This window comes from Seriola dumerili, unplaced genomic scaffold (genome assembly GCF_002260705.1).
Source record: "Seriola dumerili isolate Sdu_G_001 unplaced genomic scaffold, Sdu_1.0 BDQW01000017.1, whole genome shotgun sequence".
Lineage (NCBI taxonomy): Eukaryota > Metazoa > Chordata > Actinopteri > Carangiformes > Carangidae > Seriola > Seriola dumerili.
In genome coordinates this window covers 13,693,044-13,713,490 of record NW_019174272.1, presented here as the reverse complement: position 1 = coordinate 13,713,490, position 20,447 = coordinate 13,693,044, and the positions used below count along the sequence as shown (strand labels likewise).

Genomic DNA, 20,447 nt, shown 5'->3' with positions numbered 1-20,447 from the left:
TATGCAATTAAAAGAACAACTGTCAAACCTTATGAAACAAAATGTAGAGAACATGATGGAAATATAGCGTTTCTGTTTGCTTTGTGTTCATTTGAGGAACATTACAATCTCATCATCCCGCACCGCTCTGTTTTGGTCTGTTACTTTTTTTTTTTTGTCTCTTCAGTGGAAGTTCAACATACATACATTCCTCATGTATGTCATGATCTGCTTCCTTTCCTTTGCACACTGTCACTTTGTGCTTACATTCATAAACCAATTTTTCCACCTCAACCAAGCATAAGAACTTCCTTCCAATTTATATTTGGAATTTCCAGTGTTTCCACTCACGTTTTTTTATGAATAATTTGAGAATGCTTGGAAGCACACCGATTGTATACAATTTGTATTTGATCATAGAGTCCTTGATGATCACGATGGCGTAGGTTTTGGTCTGTCCCTGGGTCAGGTCCTTGTTCCACGCTCAGAGGCAAATTTTTTAAATTGTAGTCATACTGGCTTTAAAGCAAGAATCTGTAACTTTGGCAGAGCAGCCACTCTGGACATAATTAAGTCACAAGTAACAATTACAAAATAATGCCATTCATCATTATCTATAGCCACTTATCCTTTGCAAGGTCATCGGGGGTTGGAGCCTATCTCAGCTTACATAGGACAAGAGGTATGGGTACACCTGGACAGGTCTATGACAGCCTATGTTTAACACTAAAACGTAGTGCAACAGTAGCATAAGTAGAGAAAGGTCATCGAATCCATGAGCTGAATCAGTAATGCCAATTACACAGCATTATGTACAGTATCTAACATTTTTGCTACTGTTCATCCCAAACCAAGTGAAACTCTTGAGTGTACATTGTGAGCCTGCCTGCATTAAAACATTACATATGTTTGTTTTTTGGGGGGTTTTTTTGCCAGTTTTATGACTGTACTCTTCTTCATGTATTTTGGTGTCAATGTCAACCATAGTATTCAGAACACCCTAAACTCTGCTGTGACGCTTAGATTTGCGAGTTGGTGTTACTTCAGTACATTTTCTCTTGCGAGGACGTCTCTCCTGAGCGGATTCATGGCTCTTTTCTTTATCAGACTCCTCTGCTTTTTGAACTTTAACACTGCGTCGTCTGGGTTTAGACTGGGGTGTTATAATTACAGAGGGAACTGACCTCCCTCTTAAAACTCTCTTGCTAATCACTATAGGCTCCACCTCTTCCTCTGAAATATCCTGCTCATCATCCTCATTCTCCTGGTTTAAAGCTGCTGTCTCTGCCTCTTCATCTGTATCTAATTCTAAATTGAGGATATCCCCCTTTTCACTAGTGCACTCAATAGCCCCTGTGTCTTTCCCTAAGTTTTCATTTTTATCATCTTCCTCGAGCTTCTCTATCTGTTCATGAGCAGAACATTCAGCTTTCTTGTTGTCATCATCCTCATCTGATTCCACTTCAAGCTCTACCTCCCTGTCAGTGGCTGCCTCAGCCTCACCCCCCTCATCCTCCTCATCGTTTTCCCTGTAATCCACTATTGGTCGTATTCGTATGGACCTTCGCTTTGGAAGTTGGATTTCTTCTGCTTTGTCCTCTTCTTTGTTTGCAGTTTTCATTCTCCTGAGATTTCTGACTTCTACTACGGAGTCCACAGTTTGACCTTCTTTACTTTCATCTGAGGAAGAGTCCTCTTCTGATTCCATATCTTCTGCTGCTGGGTCTTCAGCAGCTGGTTCTAGCACTCTGCTGTATATCAATTCAGCTTTTTCCTTAGCCTTGTTCTCTGCAGTATCTTCAGCTGGAGGCTTTGCCTCCTCTCCTGTAGATGATGTTTCTTTCATGTCTGCTTGTTCCTTAACGTTTAGCTCTCTGTTTTCAGCTGCATCATCAGTCAATGGATCCACTTCTTCCAGTGTTTCCTCTCCCTGCTGCTGAGACTCCACTCCTCCTTGGTCTTTCTGTCTCCTCGATCCTCGTGATGGTGTGGCATTTGAAGCTTTTGTTTTGCTCCTAAGTGCTCTTGTTACAACTGGACCTTCAACTAGTGCCTCTTCTTCTGCAGTGGTAGTGTCAGATCCCACTTCTGTAGCAGCAGTAGATTTTTCTATGACTGCAGAATTTGCCCCTTCTACTTCAGCTGATGAAAAGTGGACTGTGTCGGTACTGGTCTCATCCACAGCTGTCACTTTGCTATCCTCCTTTTTGAGCACTGCTGTTTCCTCTGTCAAGGTGTCTATCTTTTCTGCATCTCCCACAACAGATCCTCCACCAGCTGCACTCTCAATGTCTTCCTCTTCCAAACCTTTCTTTTTCTCCACCTCCGTTTCTATACACTTCCCTTCTTCCTCAGCCTTCTCTCCTCTCTCCTCAGGTGATTTCTCCCCTGCCTCTTCTTCCTCTCCTTCAGCCTCCTCTGCCGGAGAAGTTACTTCCTCTGGCTGACACTGTGTGCGGGCTCTTTTGGATCTATGTCTAGGTGTGGCAGGAGCGGACCTCCTCCCCTTCCTCAGAACTCTTGTTTCTGCTGGTTCATCCGTGCTCTGTACCTGTACTCTTACTGCACTCTTGCCACCACTTCTAAGACCTGTTGGTTCCACAGCTGGTGCTTCCTCCTCATCAGTAATATTTCCCTTATTTGTAGTGGGTGTCTCTTCGTGACTTGCCCCAGCAGAAGCCTCTCCCTGTCCGTCAGCAGACTGTTCCTCCTGCTTGGCGAATGATTCCTCTGGAACTTCTGGCTCTGTATCTTCTTCTTTCTGAGCTACAACTCCCTCATCGTCCATTTCTTCTATTTTCTCATCACTGTTGTTTTCACTCTCATCAGCTTTAGAGTCCTCTCCTTCAGTCTCCTCGGCTGGAGTAGTTACTTCTTCTGCCTCTTCCTCTGGCTGACACTGTGTACGGGCTCTTTTGGATCTATATCTCGGTGTGGCAGGAGCAGACCTCCTTCCCTTTCTCAAAACTCTCGTCTCTACTGCTGATTCACCTTCTTCTGTGCTTTTCCCTCTGGCTGCCTCCACCTCTTGCTCATCATCTTGTCTTTTAGTGGCTTTACCTCGTGGTGTAGCTCTCACCGCCTTTTCCCCACCTCTAAGGATTCTCGTTTTAGAAACTGAAGCTTCCTCCTCCTCAGAAACACCTTTTGCCTCGTCATCCTTTGCCACCAACAGTGTCTTTTGTGCATTTTCTCCAGCTGCAGTTTCTGCGATTTGTGCTACTGCCTCCGTGTTCTCCGCCTGTCCCTCTTCTGGAGCATCTTGTTGTGTGACAGCTTCCTCTGCCATGGTATCTGCTTTCTCTACACCCATTTCTGGTCCTATATTTTCTACCTGTTGAGTTGTGTGCTGTTTCTCAATATATTCCTCTTCTTCTTCTGCCTCTCCTTCCTGAACTCCTGTAGATCCCTTTATTCCCTCTCCTTCCTCTTTCTCTTCTCCCTGGAGTTGCTTTTGGGTTCTTGTTGTTGTAAATCTCTGAGCGACAGGGATAGACTTCCTTCCCCCTCTCAGAACTCTGACTTGAATTACTGGTTCCTCTTCTCCAATTTCTGAAGCCACTTCCTCTTCCTCTTCGCCCTGTCTCTGCCTGCTTCTTCCTGATCTGTGTTTTGGTGTGACTTTGGCTGCTTGTTTTCTACTTCTCCGTTTTCTCATCTCAGTGACTTTAAGTTCCTCCTCCTCCTCCTCATCAACATTTTTAGCTTCTGTCTCTTCAACACTCCCCACACTTGTGTCTTCCTGTATTGTGACTACATCTTCCACGTTCTCCTCCAACCCTTCTTCATCCATTACCACCTTCTCCAGCTCCAGGGGGGAACCAGGAACATGCTCCTCTGCCACCGTTTCTTCCTCTTTCATTGTTCCTCCCCTTTGCTCCTCTTCTGCCTCGGCATCAGCCTTTTCTAGCAGAACACCCTCCTCAACAGCTGCCCTTTCTTCCTGGACTTCATGATGGACTTTTTTCAGGTCCACTAATACCACAGTCACTCTTTGGAGATCAGAAAGCAGGGATGTCTTTTCTTTACTCTGTTGATCCCCAGTTGAAGGTATTGCCTCCTCTTCACTAGGTGTAAGCAGAGCTGAGTCAGTGTCAGGTTTGGCTAATGGAGGGTCAGTCTCTCCTTGTACTAAATCATCTGCAGCAGCTGGAACTCCAACGGTGTTTTCCTCCTCTTCAGTCATTGACAGTGTTCCTTTTTCTGACACTCCTTCTTCCACTTCTACAGTAACATGTTCCTCCTTCTCCACCACGATTCTACCCTCTTCTGGGGCTTCTCCTTCTGCCAATGTCTTGGATGTGACTTCTGATTGGTTCTCCCCTACATTTTCTCCTTCCTCTTCCACAGCCTTCCCTTCCTGTACATCCATTTCTGACTCGAAACTCCCCTCTCTTTCAGAAGCAGCTTCCTCAGTAACCTTTGCTGCTACCTCCTCAGTTTGTTCCCCTCTCTCTTCATTTGTTTTTTCCACAGCTGCTTCCTTGACTACTTTTTCTTCCTCTACCCCTGTATCCTGAACGTCTGCGTCCGTATCTGCACATATCTCCTCCACTGGAACTGTTACCGTTACTGCATCCTTTGCCACAGCGTCCATCTCTCCTTCAACCTCAAAGTTGCCTGTGTTTGTTTCATCCACCTCCTTTTCAATAGTATCTTCACCTATGTTGTCTTCCTTCTGCTGTTGGTTGCTTCGCCCTCTGGACTTGCAGCTTGCTTCAGTGGTCTTTCTTCCACTTCGGAGTACTCTTGTTTCAATAACCGGTGCTTCCTCAATATTTTCCTCAAGCTCTTCTTTCCTAACAGTCTCTACCTCTGCAGTGACATCTACAGATTCTTCTGTAATGTTTCCCTGGTTCCCTCCATCCTCCTCTTCCAACATTAGCATTTCTGGGTCTGGTGTTTGTTCCTTTGCTGCAATCAGCTCCGTCTGTTCCATTTCTGGAGCAGCACACTCTCCATCAAATGTTTTTTCTTCTGCCTCCGTCACACTAAGGTGATGCCAAGTTGATTTTAGGTCCACTAAGATGACACTGGCTTTCTGGAGCTTGGGGATTTCAGAGCCAGCCTCCCTGTCCTGAGGCTCCTCAGCTCCTAGCACGCTGGCCTCCTCTTGAACATCATCGGGTATTACTGTTCCTGAACCAGAGACGCCGTCTGCCTCTTCCTCCTTATCTGCTTCCATCGCTGAAACAATGTCTGTCTCTTCCTCTGTCTTTTCTTCTTCCTGCACCTCCTTGCTCTCCTCCATGTTCATCTCAGTTAAAGCTAAAACATCCTCTGCTGCTTCCTCTGCCTTTGGAATTGTAGCTTCTATCATTACAGAGTCACAAAATATCTCTTCTGTTTTGTCAACAGTCTTCTCTTTTTCTACCCTGTGGCGCTCCTCCATCTGTTGTCCATCCCTCTCTTCAGCAGAACCTCCTGCACTCAGGCCAGCTTCATGTGTGTGCTCTTCTTCTTGATTCTGATGGGTTTTTCTTTGTTTTCTGGGTCTGCCTCTCACAGCTCTCCTCTGTACAACAGGGGGCTCCTCTATTTCCTCATCAGAGACCTCTTGTTTATCCTGTATCAGTGATGCTTCTACCTCCGCATCCTTTTGTTCTGTTACTTTTTCATCCTCATTTTCCTTTTGAAGTGCAGTCTCTGCTGTATTGGGACACTCGGCAGAACTGTCTTCCAGCCCCGGCTCCTCTGGATTCTTAGTCTCCTCTTCATCTCTCAGTCGTTCGTCTTCCTGATGTTGATTTTTATCCTCTGATAAGTCTCCCACGGCAACTATATCCTCTTCTATGGAGGTCACTTCTTCTTGTTCTTTTCTCTCAGCTACAGCTAACTCCTCCACTACTTCAGTTGTAGAACCTTCATTCTTCCCTGCCACATCATCAATCTCTTTCTCTAATTCTTTACATATTTTCTGGCTGTGTCTGGTATACTTGCGTTTGGGTGTGGGAGCGCTCGAAACAGTTCTTCGCCTCAAAATTTTCCCTCCTTCCTGGGCTGTAGTTTCCTCCGTCACTGCCTCCAGCAGCTTGCTGTGCTGTTGAGATCTCTGTCTGTGGGTTTCATTCTGTACACCTTTTGTAACCTTTACAACAGTTTTTTCAGCTTCGATGTCCCCTGACGTTGTATGTGTTGACAGACTTAACTCATGTTGTGCAATTCTTCCTTCTGACTTTTCATCAGAAACCGTCATTTCAGTTCCCTCTTTCCCCACTTTCTCCAGAGTTTCTGCTTCCGCGTGTTCCTCTAAAAGTTCTTCGGAGGATACCAGTACTTCCACGTCTTCGTCCTGACACTCTTCCTCAATTTCTGATGCCATATTCTCAACTGTAATTTGTGAGTCATTTTTCAGATCCTGTGTGGCATCGTCTGCTTGTGGCTTCTCAGTCACAGGTGTAGCTATAACATCAGCTTCTTCTAGGTCTAGGACAGTGGCTGGTTTGTCTTCATCTTCAGGTACAGTATCAACTACATCCTCACCTTGTTCTTCAGCGGCCACACTGAACATCCCCTAAAAATAAACATACAAACTGCATCATGAACAAGTTGCCGCATTGGGTATGGAGACGAGCATGCCGATAACAACTAGCTCACCTCAGTCTGCTCCAGCTCAGGGACATCATGTGCCTTCTTCCCCTGTTGCTCTCTGGGAGTTTCTGCTTCAATATCCTCGATTCTAAAACATGTTAGATATCACTTGTTAATTTCAAGCATTGTATAATTTATTTTACGGTGTGACGACCACACATAACAGATCGTCTATGAGAAGATGACAAAAATAAACCACTCAAAATGAGATACTGGCACGATGCCTTTCCACAGTCATGACAGATTAGAAAGTCGCTTGGTATCAGGAACTAATGTGTTCCTTTCATTCTCTCTTTTTATTTTTCCCTGTTGAAAGTGTTCGTGCAGGAAAAACTACAAGAGAAAAAACTCATGAAATTTAATAGATTGGTTTCAAATTCCACCCACTGAGGCACAAAAACTAGTAACATAAAACTAATTGTGGCGCTATAACAGTGCAATAGTGCAATTTTCTGGAAAACGGCTTGGGCTACAGTCAAACTTAATGCTGATGAAAAGTTATTAAAAGAATTTCATTTAGTCAATGTATTTTTAAAATGTAAACTTTTAAACCTGTGTTGTTAAGATCAATTTTACACAAATGCTCATAAATCAAAATTGGCTGATGCTATTGTGACCAGTGTGAGAGAGTCTTGGAGTATTCTGCCTCTAGACGTGCTACAAATGCTAAAAGTTTATATCTCAGATTCAGCTGAATGGATTCATACAAAATTCAGTTCATATGATCTATGGTCATTACTCGGTCTATGAATAAAATTTGGTAATGATTGATTAAAGTGGGCGTGACTAATTACAGAAACGTCCTTCACAGCTGAGATGTTTTCAGCACATCCAGCGAATGATGATGAAAGTTTGCTTCACTGTAACTTATGGTCGATTCAAAAGTCCATCACTCTATATTTTTTTCAAATATGTAAAATCAATGAACAGATATCTCCACAAGTCTTCATTCAAATGTTACCAAAACTAATAAGACAGACATTCTCTAGATGGTAGATATCAGACAGTGTTTAAATAGAACAAACAGTGAGTCCTGAATGATATTCATAATCTTGCTATAATATTTACTGTATGCACAACATTTCCAGGTTAAACAGTTTCAGTCATGATTAAGCAAACATTCAACAGCAGTTAAATTCTATTATAATTACTCTACTCTATTGAAATGCTCACGAGCTGCTTGGACCCTGATAATTGCAGCTATATTTCTAATTGTTTTTCTTACTGATTCAGGTGTTGTGAATTGAAATTTCAATGTATGCATCTACTCTACAACATAGTATTTTATTTACAGTGTCCCAAACCATTTTTCTTCACTTACGCTGTGTAACAAAAGCAGACTCTTCAAGGATGGGTAATTTAAATGGTAAAAATGGCCCTAACACAAGACTACTGACATTTGACTTTGGATTAAACTCAAAAGCACCTAAAATGGAAATTCTTAATTCCCGAATGTAAATGCATTTGTGATGTTTTTGGTAGCCATATGCTTTAATTCATAACAGACCTGATGACTTTTTCTGATTTGTCCTCTGGGGTCTTTTCTGTGATGTTCCTTTGTTTTGAGCCACTACTCCTGCCGCCGACTGCAACAGGCACGTCCTCAGCCTCTGAAACTGTCCATGATTACATTAAATGAAATACATACTCTAATACACTCACTGGGGAATCCAAGGGAAAGTTTACAATGTAGATGTAAAATGATGAAACGCTCACCTCTGGTAACTCTCAGTACTGTCACCTCCTCCTGCGAATCACGATCACACAGATTACTTTCACTTGTAAAAATAATTTGTTTCTCAAACAAATGTTTCTCAAATTGGAAGAAAATGAAAGTACCACAATTTCAACTGTGCATTCCATAGATTCAGCTTCTTTTATCTGTCTGCTAAGTGCCTCCCTCTCCAAACGCTTCTCAGTGACTTCAGTAATCACAAGTGATTCCTCTGTGAGTGAGAGGCTCTTGGATACAGCTGAGAAACAGAACATGACATGCAGCAACTGAATAAGTGCACTAACGGAAAATGTGTCAAATCATTTTACAGTTTTCATTTGAACATTTGAGAATTTTACGACGGCTGAAAATAAAAAAAATAACCTATACGGTGTCAAATCATAACGTCCTGACCGAGTTATTGGTCCAGCTCTATAGTGCAGTTTTTCTTCTTGCTTACCACTCAGGGCCATGGTCTGGATCCTGCTGGCGATATTGGTCCTCTGGTTGAGTGCGCCTACGCTCTCCACCTCCCACAGCAGGTCTGTGTCTCCTGGGTACTGACACAGGTACTTCTCACACACTAGGGACAAAGAGCAGTTCATAAAAAGAAATAAAGTAGATTCATGCTTCTACATATCAGTAAGGTAATGCAAGCGGAAGGGTGACCTGACTTGTGTACCTTTATACATGGATTTTGTGATGGGGTACCTCAGCCCCAGACAATCCTCTTTGAAACTGAGCACGAAGTCCTCCAGCATCTGAAGGCCAAAGCCTTTACCACGCTGACACTTTCTAACATACATGGAGTCCATCACAGGGAGCTGGTAGCTCCTGGTTGAATAAGAGTTAAATAAACTACCTGCAAGAGAGAGAAAAGGGTTTAATCCTGAGGACACCGGCAGAAAGACACACTTTACCGCACAAGGATTAAACCAGGTCTTGTGTGGATACAAATGTATTTAATACTTGTTGGGATGAACAGTCTCAAACAGTCTTGAAACAACTGTGCAGTAAGCAGATTCAGCAGAAGGATCATCATCAGCACTCACACTAAACCCCTTAGGGAAATCTGGTTGTTCTTCACTATAGACACCAACAGGAAGCCAACTACAGACCAAACAACAAAACAACATTTGAGGAACAGTAGGGTCCAAAAGTCTGATACCACTTTCTCAGACTTTTGGACCCCACTGTATCATCTATGGAGATAAATGTATTTAACTTCATATAAATTACCTGAGGGTTTTACTGAATAGAAGCCAACAGCCTCTCCATTACTCCAGAGGATTTTTGCATAATCTTTTTCTCCATGGCAGAGGAAGGGAAGCTCGTCAGAGCTCATCTCCTTAGCTCTATAGATGACACGATTAAGGATGTATAAAACTATTCTCTCTCCTACTGTCTCCACCTGAGGGACACACATAGGAAAACACGTTATTCCTCACATAAAAAGTTCTCAGTTTCTGCTTAATCAGTCTAAAACAAGAAGCCATTTTGAAGCACAGAAACAGGGACTCCCAGAAGTACACCCTGTCATCAGCAGCATTAACCGACACATAACTACCACTAAATTCACCTTGGTTGCAGCTTAATGAAGAACCTGAGGAAACACAGAGATGTTCTGAGATCTTCTTTTTCTCTGAAAAGACTGCAGAGTGAGGCTGTGGATGTTGTGCTCCGTCTCTTAGTGTGTCACAATAAGAAACAGTAAATGCACTGCATTTATATAGAGCTTTTCTAGTCTTCACGACCACTTGCTTTATACTAATAGGCACATTCACCCATTCACACGTACATTCATACAGTGCATACATATCACATACTGATTCAAAAAAAAAAAAAGTCAGTGAGAGCCTTTTAGGCCTCATGAATGCCTTTTACATTTGATGAGACATCACGGTGCTGCTCCAGACTTTACTGAGTCTAGTGAACTCCATTTTCAGGAGGTCTTCAGGAAGTCTTTCTGGACTGCACCTGGACTCTGAGGGCAAACAGCCCAACACTGACAGCAGCTGGTCTCTCTGATTAGAATGAATGAACACAGCGACAGTGGATTTCTAGCTGATAAAAATCTCCTCATACCTCCATGGCTCCATCTCGAGCGGCATCTGTCGTCTTGAGAATATCGTCCACTGTCCACCACTGGTCGAGCAGGTACAGGGCCACTGCAGTGAGTGGATCCCTGGGAGAGAAGAGGGCCAGGATCTTCTGTCTATCACTGGATCCATACAGAGGGATGAAGCCCACGCTAGAAATGTCTATGGTGACCTGAGGACAAACATCAGTCTTCAACCATGTGAAGGATTTAACTGATATATCTTGTTTCTGCTGAAACAGTGCAGTCGGTGGTTGGAAACTAGCAGAGCTTTATCAGTATAAGATTTAAACATCCTGTTCTGAGGTGTCGGCTGATGTTAAATGCATCCAGTAACCCAACTTTGAGATTTTATTCTAACACAAGGGGTTTAGGTTACAGGACTCACACAAAGATACACTGATAGCACTGGTTTTGATTATAGTACAGAATCCAAGGGCCATATTTATAATTCTATAATTTATTAAGTATTACTTCATTCTAATCTTAGCCTGTTTCTTTTCTTACACTCAGAGAGTGTATGGGGGAGTGTTTTAATGTATTGTAATGTAAACACACTTGCTGATGAATCACAGACATTATCCACCATCTCTGTGTTCACTTTGTCATTATGGGCTGTCGAGTGTAGACTGATGAGGGAAAATGTGAATTCATATCATTTTCACAGCAGGCTGCTACATAACAAAATGTGATAACAGTGAAGGAGTCTGAAAACTTTCTGAATCCACTGTAGATGTTGTTTCTGCTTGGTCTTGATAAGCAACTACTCACCTACTATACAGTTAAAGTTTATACACACTAATGTTGAAGTCACTGAAACTCATTTTTAACCACAGATTTCATGTTATCAAACTATAGCTGTGTAAAGTCAGTAAGGTCATCGTCTATTTTCTACACGACACAAGTCATTTTTCCAGACAGATTGTTGAGCTTTTCGGAATCGGAACAACTCTGTAGTGTAAGGAGTAACAGCACGTTGACTGTTAAGTATACATGGAAGTATATCCACAACTAAAACGTAAGATAGATATTTGAGAATTGATGGAAGCATTTGTGGAAATGTAAGAACACAACTCAACAACATATAGAGCAAAGGTCCAGTTGTTTTTAGATGTTTTATTTTTGAAAAGTTACAGATTATAACTTTAAGGTTGCTAAATGAGGGAAAGACAGGGCTAGGACAGCCCTGCCACGACAGATGTCCAGCCTGCGTTGTGTTTTACCTGGGTGGAGTCAGAGAAGGCGAGGTGCTCAGGAGAATCAGGGCTTCTGTAGAGGAGGTTGTTCATGTAGTTGTGGGCTGACCGTTCCAGCTCTGCCTGACCGACATCAGCCAGGAGATCCACAGGGAACTTCATCTCTGTACAACACACAACAGACAGCAGTGAGGAGCAGCGACCCCCCCCCCGTTCAGCCATTACTGCCATCCGTCACCACACCAAGACACCTGGAGCTCTCAAGAAGGCAAAGATGAATGGATACATTTATGCCTTTCTACAGCGCATCCCTGCATCAATAACACAAGTCAAAGACGCAGGGCTCTGTCTAACAGATGGAACATCAGAATACAGCCTCAGAAGGACGCAGCTTCTTTGAGGCATGTTGTGTGCTGCACAACTTTGAGAGACTCCATGACGCACAAGGCTCCACAGAGAAGTGTTCTTTCTTATTACCTGCTAAATCACCTAAATTTGTCCACAGTTACATGAAACTGAAGACTTCTCCTCATATAGGCCTAATATAAAATATGTTTAATGTTGTGATTTGTGCTGTTACTTCTTTACAGAGCTTTCAGCAGCACTGATTCCCTCAGCCCTCCCTTCCCCCTCAGCCACATAATACGCAGGCAAAATCAGTTTTTTGCAGAGAGCATATAAGGCAAGGATTAACGCACAGTGTTGAGACAGTGATATGAAAAGCAGCGCTGTGACGGTGTGAAGATACTGTTTAGAGTCCGACTCACTGTGTTGTGTTCAATAGCTGTTTGACTTGCACAAAAAGGCCTTAAAATGTATGGGGGGGGGGGGCTCACTTTTCCACACTTTGAAAACCCCTACCCTAAGGGATAAATAAAGTATCTACCTACCTACATGTATCTATCTATCCATATAAAGTGAAAGAACTTATGGAGTTCTGGGGAAGTTCCTAAGTTCTTTCAATTTAGATCTTGCATACTGTTTGTATTGGTGCTGATGATGAAAAAAAAGACACTTTTAGCTACTTCTGAAAGCAAGTGTAAGTTTTGAGCATGAGGATAAAATGAAAACGATGTCTGGCCACAGAACAGCAGCACCGTCTGCTCCCTGTTTGAACGCTATAAATAATGATGTCAGATAAACTGTGCCCATCATTTTGAACAGACTCTGCACTATTTCATGTTAAGTCATTAATAAAGGGTTGTAATCGTCATACCTGCAAGTTGTAAATCTGCAGTCGTTTTCTAAAAATTAATAACACAACAGTTTTTATTTGTCTTATAACTTATCTATAAAGCATCAGTAAATGATTTACTTATAGTTTTGCTCTCTGTCATTTCATTAATGTAAATTATGTCATTGAAGCATGTTATGTTGATGTGTACCTTGCCTTTAGTAGTAGTGAGATAAAATGCTTGTTTGCGAAATGTATTTCAGTGAGAAACTAATAAATGATCAATGTCACATTGATATCCTCAAAAATGCTCTAACCAGATAAAGTCATAACTCTCATACTCCCTGCACATGCGCCTAAACCAAACAGTGGTGTGTTCAGTTCATAGTTTCTCTGTAGGATAAACCAGAACCGAAGGAGGTGGTAATCTGATCCAATCCACCTGCCACAACGAAGCCCAGGTAATCCTCAGTGATCTCCTCTAAGACTAATAAATTGTGAAAGTTACCTTATACACTTAGCTTCAGTTAGGATTAGAAGACAACTTTAGTTTCTTCTTACTATTTCTATTTATTATTGTTGTTCCTGGCATACAGGCAAGTCCTGTTTGGATTGATTATGATTCAGTGACAGTGAACGAGCACCTGGAGCTAACACGGCTAACATGTCAAAGCACTTACCTCTGGTCAATTCAAAACACGTCTAACTGTGACCTTAACAACCAAACTGAAACTTACAGCAGCAAAAACCCAGGTCTGATTCAACAGCAGAACATGTTTTTCACTTTGAGCAACAAAGAGGCAACTTTTATAGAAAACTTCTGTCTGTTCTATATCATTCACTTTGGACATGAACAGCACAACTAAATAAAAGCCTGGTTTTTGTCAAACTGAACTTACTTTGATCATTTTAATGAGCATAAGAATCTAATGATATAGACACTGTCACCCACACAGTGACACTAACACCGTTACATTGCACATGTCCACACAGAGTTACAGCTGTGTTCGGATCATGACACTAAACCTGAGGGTGTGTTTGTAATGTCTTTCCCTCAGTGCCATTTATTGTTTAACATGCCACATGTTTGAATGGATGAGTCCTAGGGTAGTTGTCTATGAAAAGACTGGAATGTTGACCCAGTGTGTGATGTAACTGAGTTGGGGAGGGGGCTGGGCCATGGTTTGAGCCTGTGCCACAATCAATCAGCTTACTCTAACAAGTCATTGAATAGTTTTGAAATTAACTAACCCTCCCTTGAAAAGGGTTTCAGTAGCTGAATCCTGTCATAAACACAGCAACAGTCAGTAAGAGAGGAGACCATGACTGTGACTGTGACATGGTCATGCTGAGGTTCACATTAACTGAATGTTATAACTGAATTAGTCTTTGATTTGATCGTTGAAACTCTGACATGAGTCTGTTTTCTTCACTTCATTCAAGGTGGCTTAATTGGTAATATGGTGGATAAGGGATGTCATGAAAACTGAGACTTATCAAGTCACATTATCAAGTCGATGCCAAAATCCTGAAAATTCTGCCAGTGCTTCTTCTTCTACAGTACCATAGTTACCAAAGGTACTGTTGATGTCATAGGTGCTGGAGATGTGGTTCTTCCGGGACTAACAAGGGCATTATTAAACACTACAAGTCTTCCAGTCTGACATCAAACCCAGAGAGAAGAGGAAGACAGGCACAGTAAACAATAACATGTAGAGCGACAGCAGCAGGTACAGGTGCAGCAACAGGTCGGCAGGGACTTGTGGATTAAACACACCATGACTGGTGTATGGAGACATTTAGTATTTGATGCAGACCATCAGGGACAAGTTGTAGATGACCATGAATCAGTATGTAAGCGGTGCCGCAGCAGGAAACAGCTCTGACTGATCTGAGCAGCTCAGAGACATCAGATACTGATAAAGACATCAGATCTGTACACAGAGTTCCAACTGATGAGTTTCACTTTATATCAACATGTTGTCAACATGTTCATGTCCTGAGGCAGCCTTGCCTGGAACAATATGGAGGCGAAGATGACGTATCTCAGCAACGGGCTGAAGCGACAAATGCAGCGTCTATGTATATATGTCTATGGGCACAACAGCTCTGATAACACAGGCTTCATAAATAATACCTTAAATACAGTAACTCCTCTGACACAGCTCCTCACTTTGGCAAAATGAGTTCAGCCAGTTTCTACACTGGTTGTAGACCAGTTGACTCCTGGTTTACACTGTGATGTAAACTGTTTAGTTCATTCATAACTCTAGGTCGCACTTTAAGTGCACTTGCATTTAAAGTGCGATCAAAAACTTATTTAGAACATCTGGGGACAGTTATAAATATCCGATCAGCTGCAGGTCCTCCTCCTACTCTAGTGACCCCCCCAACAACACACACACACACACACACACACATACACACAGTCAGTCAGTGAGCATCACCAGCCAAACAGAAAATCCAGTCTGTCTTTTGTGAGGGTGAGAGAAAGAAAAACAAACCTGGCAATTGGCTGTGTGTGTGTGTGTGTGTGTGTGTGTGTGTGTGTGTGTGTGTGTGTGTGTGTGTGTGTGTGTGTGTGTGTGTGTGTGTGTGTGCATGCCTGGCTCTGATGAAAGTAGGCTCAGTGTTCCCTCAGGGCAGGGAGTAGTGCATCTATAAACTAGAGGCTTCAGCTCCACACTGAGCACTGTCCTGACACTCTCAGCCTCACAGGAAAAGTTGTTCAAAAAACAAGCTTGTGCAACATTTCTGTGATTGGTAGGAGACAGTGGTGGCAAAATGGCTGCAAAGCCGCCAGCGCTGCAGCAACGCCTAAATACAATACACAGTGAACACTAACAGTACAGTTACAAAGGAGCTACACACATTTTCATCATGTTTCCCTTAACAAACACCTTCAGTGAAAACAGGTTATGTAGCTTCATAGCCTTCAGTACCAGTAGAGATAGATATGCAAAACTGAGACACTGGGCCTCATTCAAGAACCACTGGTACAAACAGATTGGTTCTTATGTGGTTCATGGCGGTGATTCATTTACTGGTATTCACCAAGCCAGATGTCTCTGAAATATGTCAGCTCTTTAGGTTAGAAACTCATTCACTAAACACACAGTCACTTAGGGGGGATGCTATTCCCAGATACATCACTGACTATAAATGAAGGTTTAATATCTATATATCTATCTATCTAATACAAAGCTCACTTCACTCAACATGTCAAAACATGTTAGAGTCTGTCTTCCCTACAGATAAACCTGGGGTTGGTGGACAACATCATGCTTGAAAATGACTTCAGATCCTTCTTAAAGGGCCTGTGCAAAGAGTTAGAAGATAGATGATTATGATTGCTGTTATATTATGTTTCCCTGATGTTTACCAGCCTAATATTATGTCACTGTCTTAGCTTGACTCCTGAGGTTACATTGCCCACCCACAATAGTGAGACATGAGCTCATGAATCTGGCATGTAACCCTGTATTTACACAGTTTGACCTTTAACCTGTTGGTCTTTAACATCCCGACCATCTACCGACAACACACACGGAACTATTATTGTTTATTATTTGAGAAATAAATAAATAAATAAATAAAGTAAGGTTTTTTTGTCTTTGACGCTGAACACCGCTGAGCTCTCGTATGGAACAAGGCTACAGAGTTTGACTTGTGGTACATGATGTTCTGATAACAAGAGCTACACAGACACATGGCAGGGGGCTGCATTGTTTGCACATTTAAACACTCAAAGCTGAAAATCACATGTGAGTAAAGACTCTGATCAAACTGTACATCAAACTGAACACATAAAACGCTGAATGTGCAATTCTTACTTCAATAAGCACAAAGTCTGAGAACACACACACACACACACACACCTCTGTGTCAAAACCAATGGGCTGTTTGAGTGTTTTAGGGTTGTTTTGTTAAAGTTTGGTAAAGAGGGGTTAGGGAATACATTATGTCACAGAGTGTCCTCACAGAGAAAGAAGTAGTGTGTGTGTGTGTGTGTGTGTGTGTGTGTGTGTGTGTGTGTGTGTGTGTGTGTGTTCTCCAGCAGCCACGCTGATAGTGATGAAGCAGGGGACAGACAGGAGTAGAAACAAGTTTCCAACAGATCTGAGACGTGCAGACTTCAGCTCTTCAGTCTGTCCCCTTCAACTGAGTGAAACACAAACTCTGTGTCAGTGATGTTCGGGTTCAGAGCCTCTACAATAACACCAGCAGCCTGACCGAGAGGATCTTACTGGTTGTTGGGTGATTTTACAGCACTGGGTTGACTTGGGGGTTCGGGACGGTGAGAGAGCAGCAGCTTCACGTTTGGACCCAGAACATTATGTTCCCGGTGGAGACGCCGTCACTGTGTTGGCGTGTCGCCTCCAGCTATAGGTGTAGCGGCGGTGTGAGAGCTGCTCTGCTCCTGATAGACTTCATTTAACACCTGCAAGATCTCTACTCCATCAGATGCCCCTAATCCCGTAAATGCACAGAGAAAATAGCCAGTAACTCGCGCATGTGTATACTAGGCCTACAACACACACCACACACACACACACTCAACAAGCAAAACACAACACACACAGAACCGAGGCGTGCCAAGCAGCAAGGACGCACACTCACCTCCTCTCTTCGCGGGAAGCTGTTCCTTTCCTCAAAAACTCTGTGCACTTTCAATCCGTAAACTCGCTTTTCTTTGTGATGTTGTTAAATGCGTCGCTGTGCGCATGCTCGACTCGAGCCACCAATCCTGTGCAGCTGCTTTATGTAACTAAAGTGTAATCCAGTCTAACCCCCTGCCGAACATAGTGAGAGCAGAATTCTGTCACATCAGCATCTTAGAAGTGTTGTGTTCAGGTGCTGAGTTCTACCTGGGGACAATGACCATCATTCATGTTGTGTGGAAAAAACTTTTTAATTTTTACAAAGATACATAAATTATGGATTTTTGATGAAATAGTGCAGCCAATCTGAATATTTCACACAGAGCAAATAAAACAAAATTACAGAATACACATGATACTGTCTGTAAATGTATTTTTAAGAGATTTGCATAAATTTAAAGGGCCAAAAAATGGTTCTGCTGCTTTCCCCTCCCCGCTGTGTCCTGTTCTTCCCCTGTTTTGTCTGTGTGTGTGTGTGTGTGTGTGTGTGTGTGTGTGTGTGTGTGTGTGTGTGTGTGTGTGTGTGTGTGTGTGTGTGTGTGTGTCATAGTGGTACTATGTTGACTGACTCTTCTGCAATTTGCTCATGTTGTCATGTTGACCTGGCAAACCTTGTTTCTCCTACGTTCCTGGCTTACCTGCTACGCCCTCATCCTCATTTGTGTATGAGACTTTAGGGTGTGTGTGTGTGTGTGTGTGTGTGTGTGTGTGTGTGTATGTGTGTGTGAGTAATAGGGTCTTCTAGTAAAAGTTGATTGTACACAATAATAATAATATTAATAATAATAACAGATAGTAATGATAGCAATGATATTGATGATAATAATTGGAATGTTAACAATGATATATAATAATAATAATAAGTGGTATTAGCAGCAATTTACATGTGCACATATATATATACAGACAGCATAACAAACTGTCACTCGGTGAGGTCAAGTTGGGGTTTTTGTCCTGTCTCCATGTCTTGTCATTTCCTGTTTTATTTTGAAAAGTAACTCTCCTCTTGTTTCAGGTCACTTGCCCTTCCTCATGTGTCACCTGTCGGAGTGTCTTCCCTGATTCCTGATTGTGTCCACCTGTTTCCCATTGCCCTCATGTGTCTTATAGTCTGCATCTCCCTTTGTCTTGTGCCAGAGTATTTCGTTCCGTTCGTACACCCCAGCCAGTCGTCACAGATCTTGTCTTGTCTCTGCCTTGATGTATGTATTCTTTACCTCCATGCGAGTGATTTTTTGTTTGGAGTTTCATAGTTTAGAGTCATCTGTTCTGTCAAGTTTATAGCGATTTTTGTAGCCTCCTTTGCAGTGATTTTTTTGTTCTAGTTGTAGATTCTTAGGTGTTATTGTAGAGCCTCTGTTTTTTGAGAGCGCTTTTATTTTGTCTTTATAGTGTAGTGTTTTGGTTTTCCTCCTCAGAGAGAGATTCAGTGTTCATAGTATTTAGCTTTTGTCTTCCTCCTTGTGGAGTGATTTTCTGTTGGTTTATTCCTTTTGTTTCTGCAGTTTTGTCCCTCCATTTGGAGTGGTGTTTGTTTATTAGATTATTTTTCTTCCTGATTATTTTAGTCTTATGACTTGATAGTATAAAATTTCATAGCTGGATTATTTTGTCACTCACAGCCGAGGTTGGAGAAATAAATAAAATCTGCCTCATTAGACACTCTGCATCTGAGTCCTCTTTCTAGTCCAGGCCTGACACAAACAACAAAAAACAAAAACATATTTCTGGAGAAAATTTGAATGTGCCTGCTGCTTGGTACGCGTACTTCACTCCTCACGTTTCAATCTGCACACAGGACGTTACTTTCAGTTTCATTCATGTTGTATAGACTTATCCTGACACTGACCTCAGTCACTGCAGGTGTCCCTCAAAAACCCTTTTGAAGCTGTCTCAACCGGCCACAATAACCTCACACTGATGGTTTCAATCCCATATTGGTCCCCACAACCATAGCAAGACATGTATACACACATTTACATGCCCTAACAGAAGGTGAGCTGCAATACCACCCCAAGCTATACCACCCCATAGAGATGAACTTTTATTACCAAACTTACCTCTTACCTTTTTGAGACTCTTATTTTGAAAGTGTATCCATGTCGTGGAGATGGCGGGGCTGTAAATGTCTGTGCTTCTGTGTTTGGCAGTATAAATTGCATAAGGTTTGTACAACAGAGCCAATAATTCAGTCCGCCATGTGGACAGCATCGTCTACAGACCTGTTGTGTCTGTAGGTCAGTGATGGTTTGGGGGGGGTCCCTGCTGAGGTGGGGGAGGTGAAGCTGGTGGTCTGGAGATGATGGCACGACTCATGGGGGATGGTGTCAGGACTGTACCATTGTCTGTCAAAGCAGCCATAGAAGTCCTTTTGTTGGCCACATGCAAGTTGTTAATGGAGGGAGGGGGGACTTTTGGTGGCGGTCCTAAACATATCCCAGTCAGTGCAGTCCCAACAGGTTGGAAGGTCCTCAGTGGCTTCACTGTTCCACTGCTTTGATGTCCTCACAACAGGTTTACAGAGTTTAAGTTTCTGCCTGTATGTAGAAATTAGGTTGACCATGACGTGGTCAGAGTGGCCCATGGCAGCCGGCGTGAGACGGCGTGATAAGCACTGTTGATTGTGGTGTAACAGTGATCCAAAATATTCCCCAGGGCATTTAATAAACTGTCTGTATTTGGGAAGTTCATGGCTGAGGTTACCTTTGTTAAAGTCACAGAGGACAATTACTAGGGAGTCCAGGCTAGTTCTCTCCACACACACTATCTGGTCAGCGAGTACACGCTGTGCCTCCTGCATGTTGACAAATAAAAAAATAAAAATAAAAAAAAAATCAAACAATTGGCTGCAAAGAGACTTAACAATATTTGGAACAACGCTGCTAACAAAAATGGAAACTATATCTAGGCTGATATATCCAGCATACTCCTTAGCTATATCTCCAAGGTTATTAAAGAAACTAACAAATTGAATTTTAGTTTCATCTGGTCTGGAAAAATAAGAACTACAACATCAAAAAAGCAACTTGCTTAA

General features: G+C 42.4%; 1 protein-coding gene across 1 annotated transcript; it reads right to left on the bottom strand.

Annotated features, from left to right (window-relative positions):
• Positions 1-640: 640 nt before the first annotated feature.
• Positions 641-11,740, bottom strand: LOC111227513 (trichohyalin-like). The gene is made up of 9 exons (XM_022753041.1): positions 11,606-11,740; positions 10,370-10,555; positions 9,524-9,695; positions 8,967-9,146; positions 8,745-8,867; positions 8,287-8,317; positions 6,577-6,658; positions 1,164-6,493; positions 641-644 (listed from the first exon to the last, which is right to left on the bottom strand). The coding sequence occupies exons 1-9, from the start codon at positions 11,738-11,740 to the stop codon at positions 641-643; spliced, it is 6,243 nt and encodes a 2,080-aa protein (XP_022608762.1).
• Between the last annotated feature and the right edge of the window lie 8,707 nt (positions 11,741-20,447).

Bases quoted from the DNA above. Each gene is read 5' to 3' on its own strand.
- LOC111227513 (XM_022753041.1), bottom strand. From the start codon at position 11,740: ATGAAGTTCCCTGTGGATCTCCTGGCTGATGTCGGTCAGGCAGAGCTG. The intron at 9,696-10,369 runs GTATGAGGAGAT...TGTGTCCCTCAG, and splicing joins CTCGAGATGGAGCCATGGAG to GTGGAGACAGTAGGAGAGAG. The intron at 9,147-9,523 runs GTAATTTATATG...TCTCTCTTGCAG, and splicing joins CTATTCAGTAAAACCCTCAG to GTAGTTTATTTAACTCTTAT.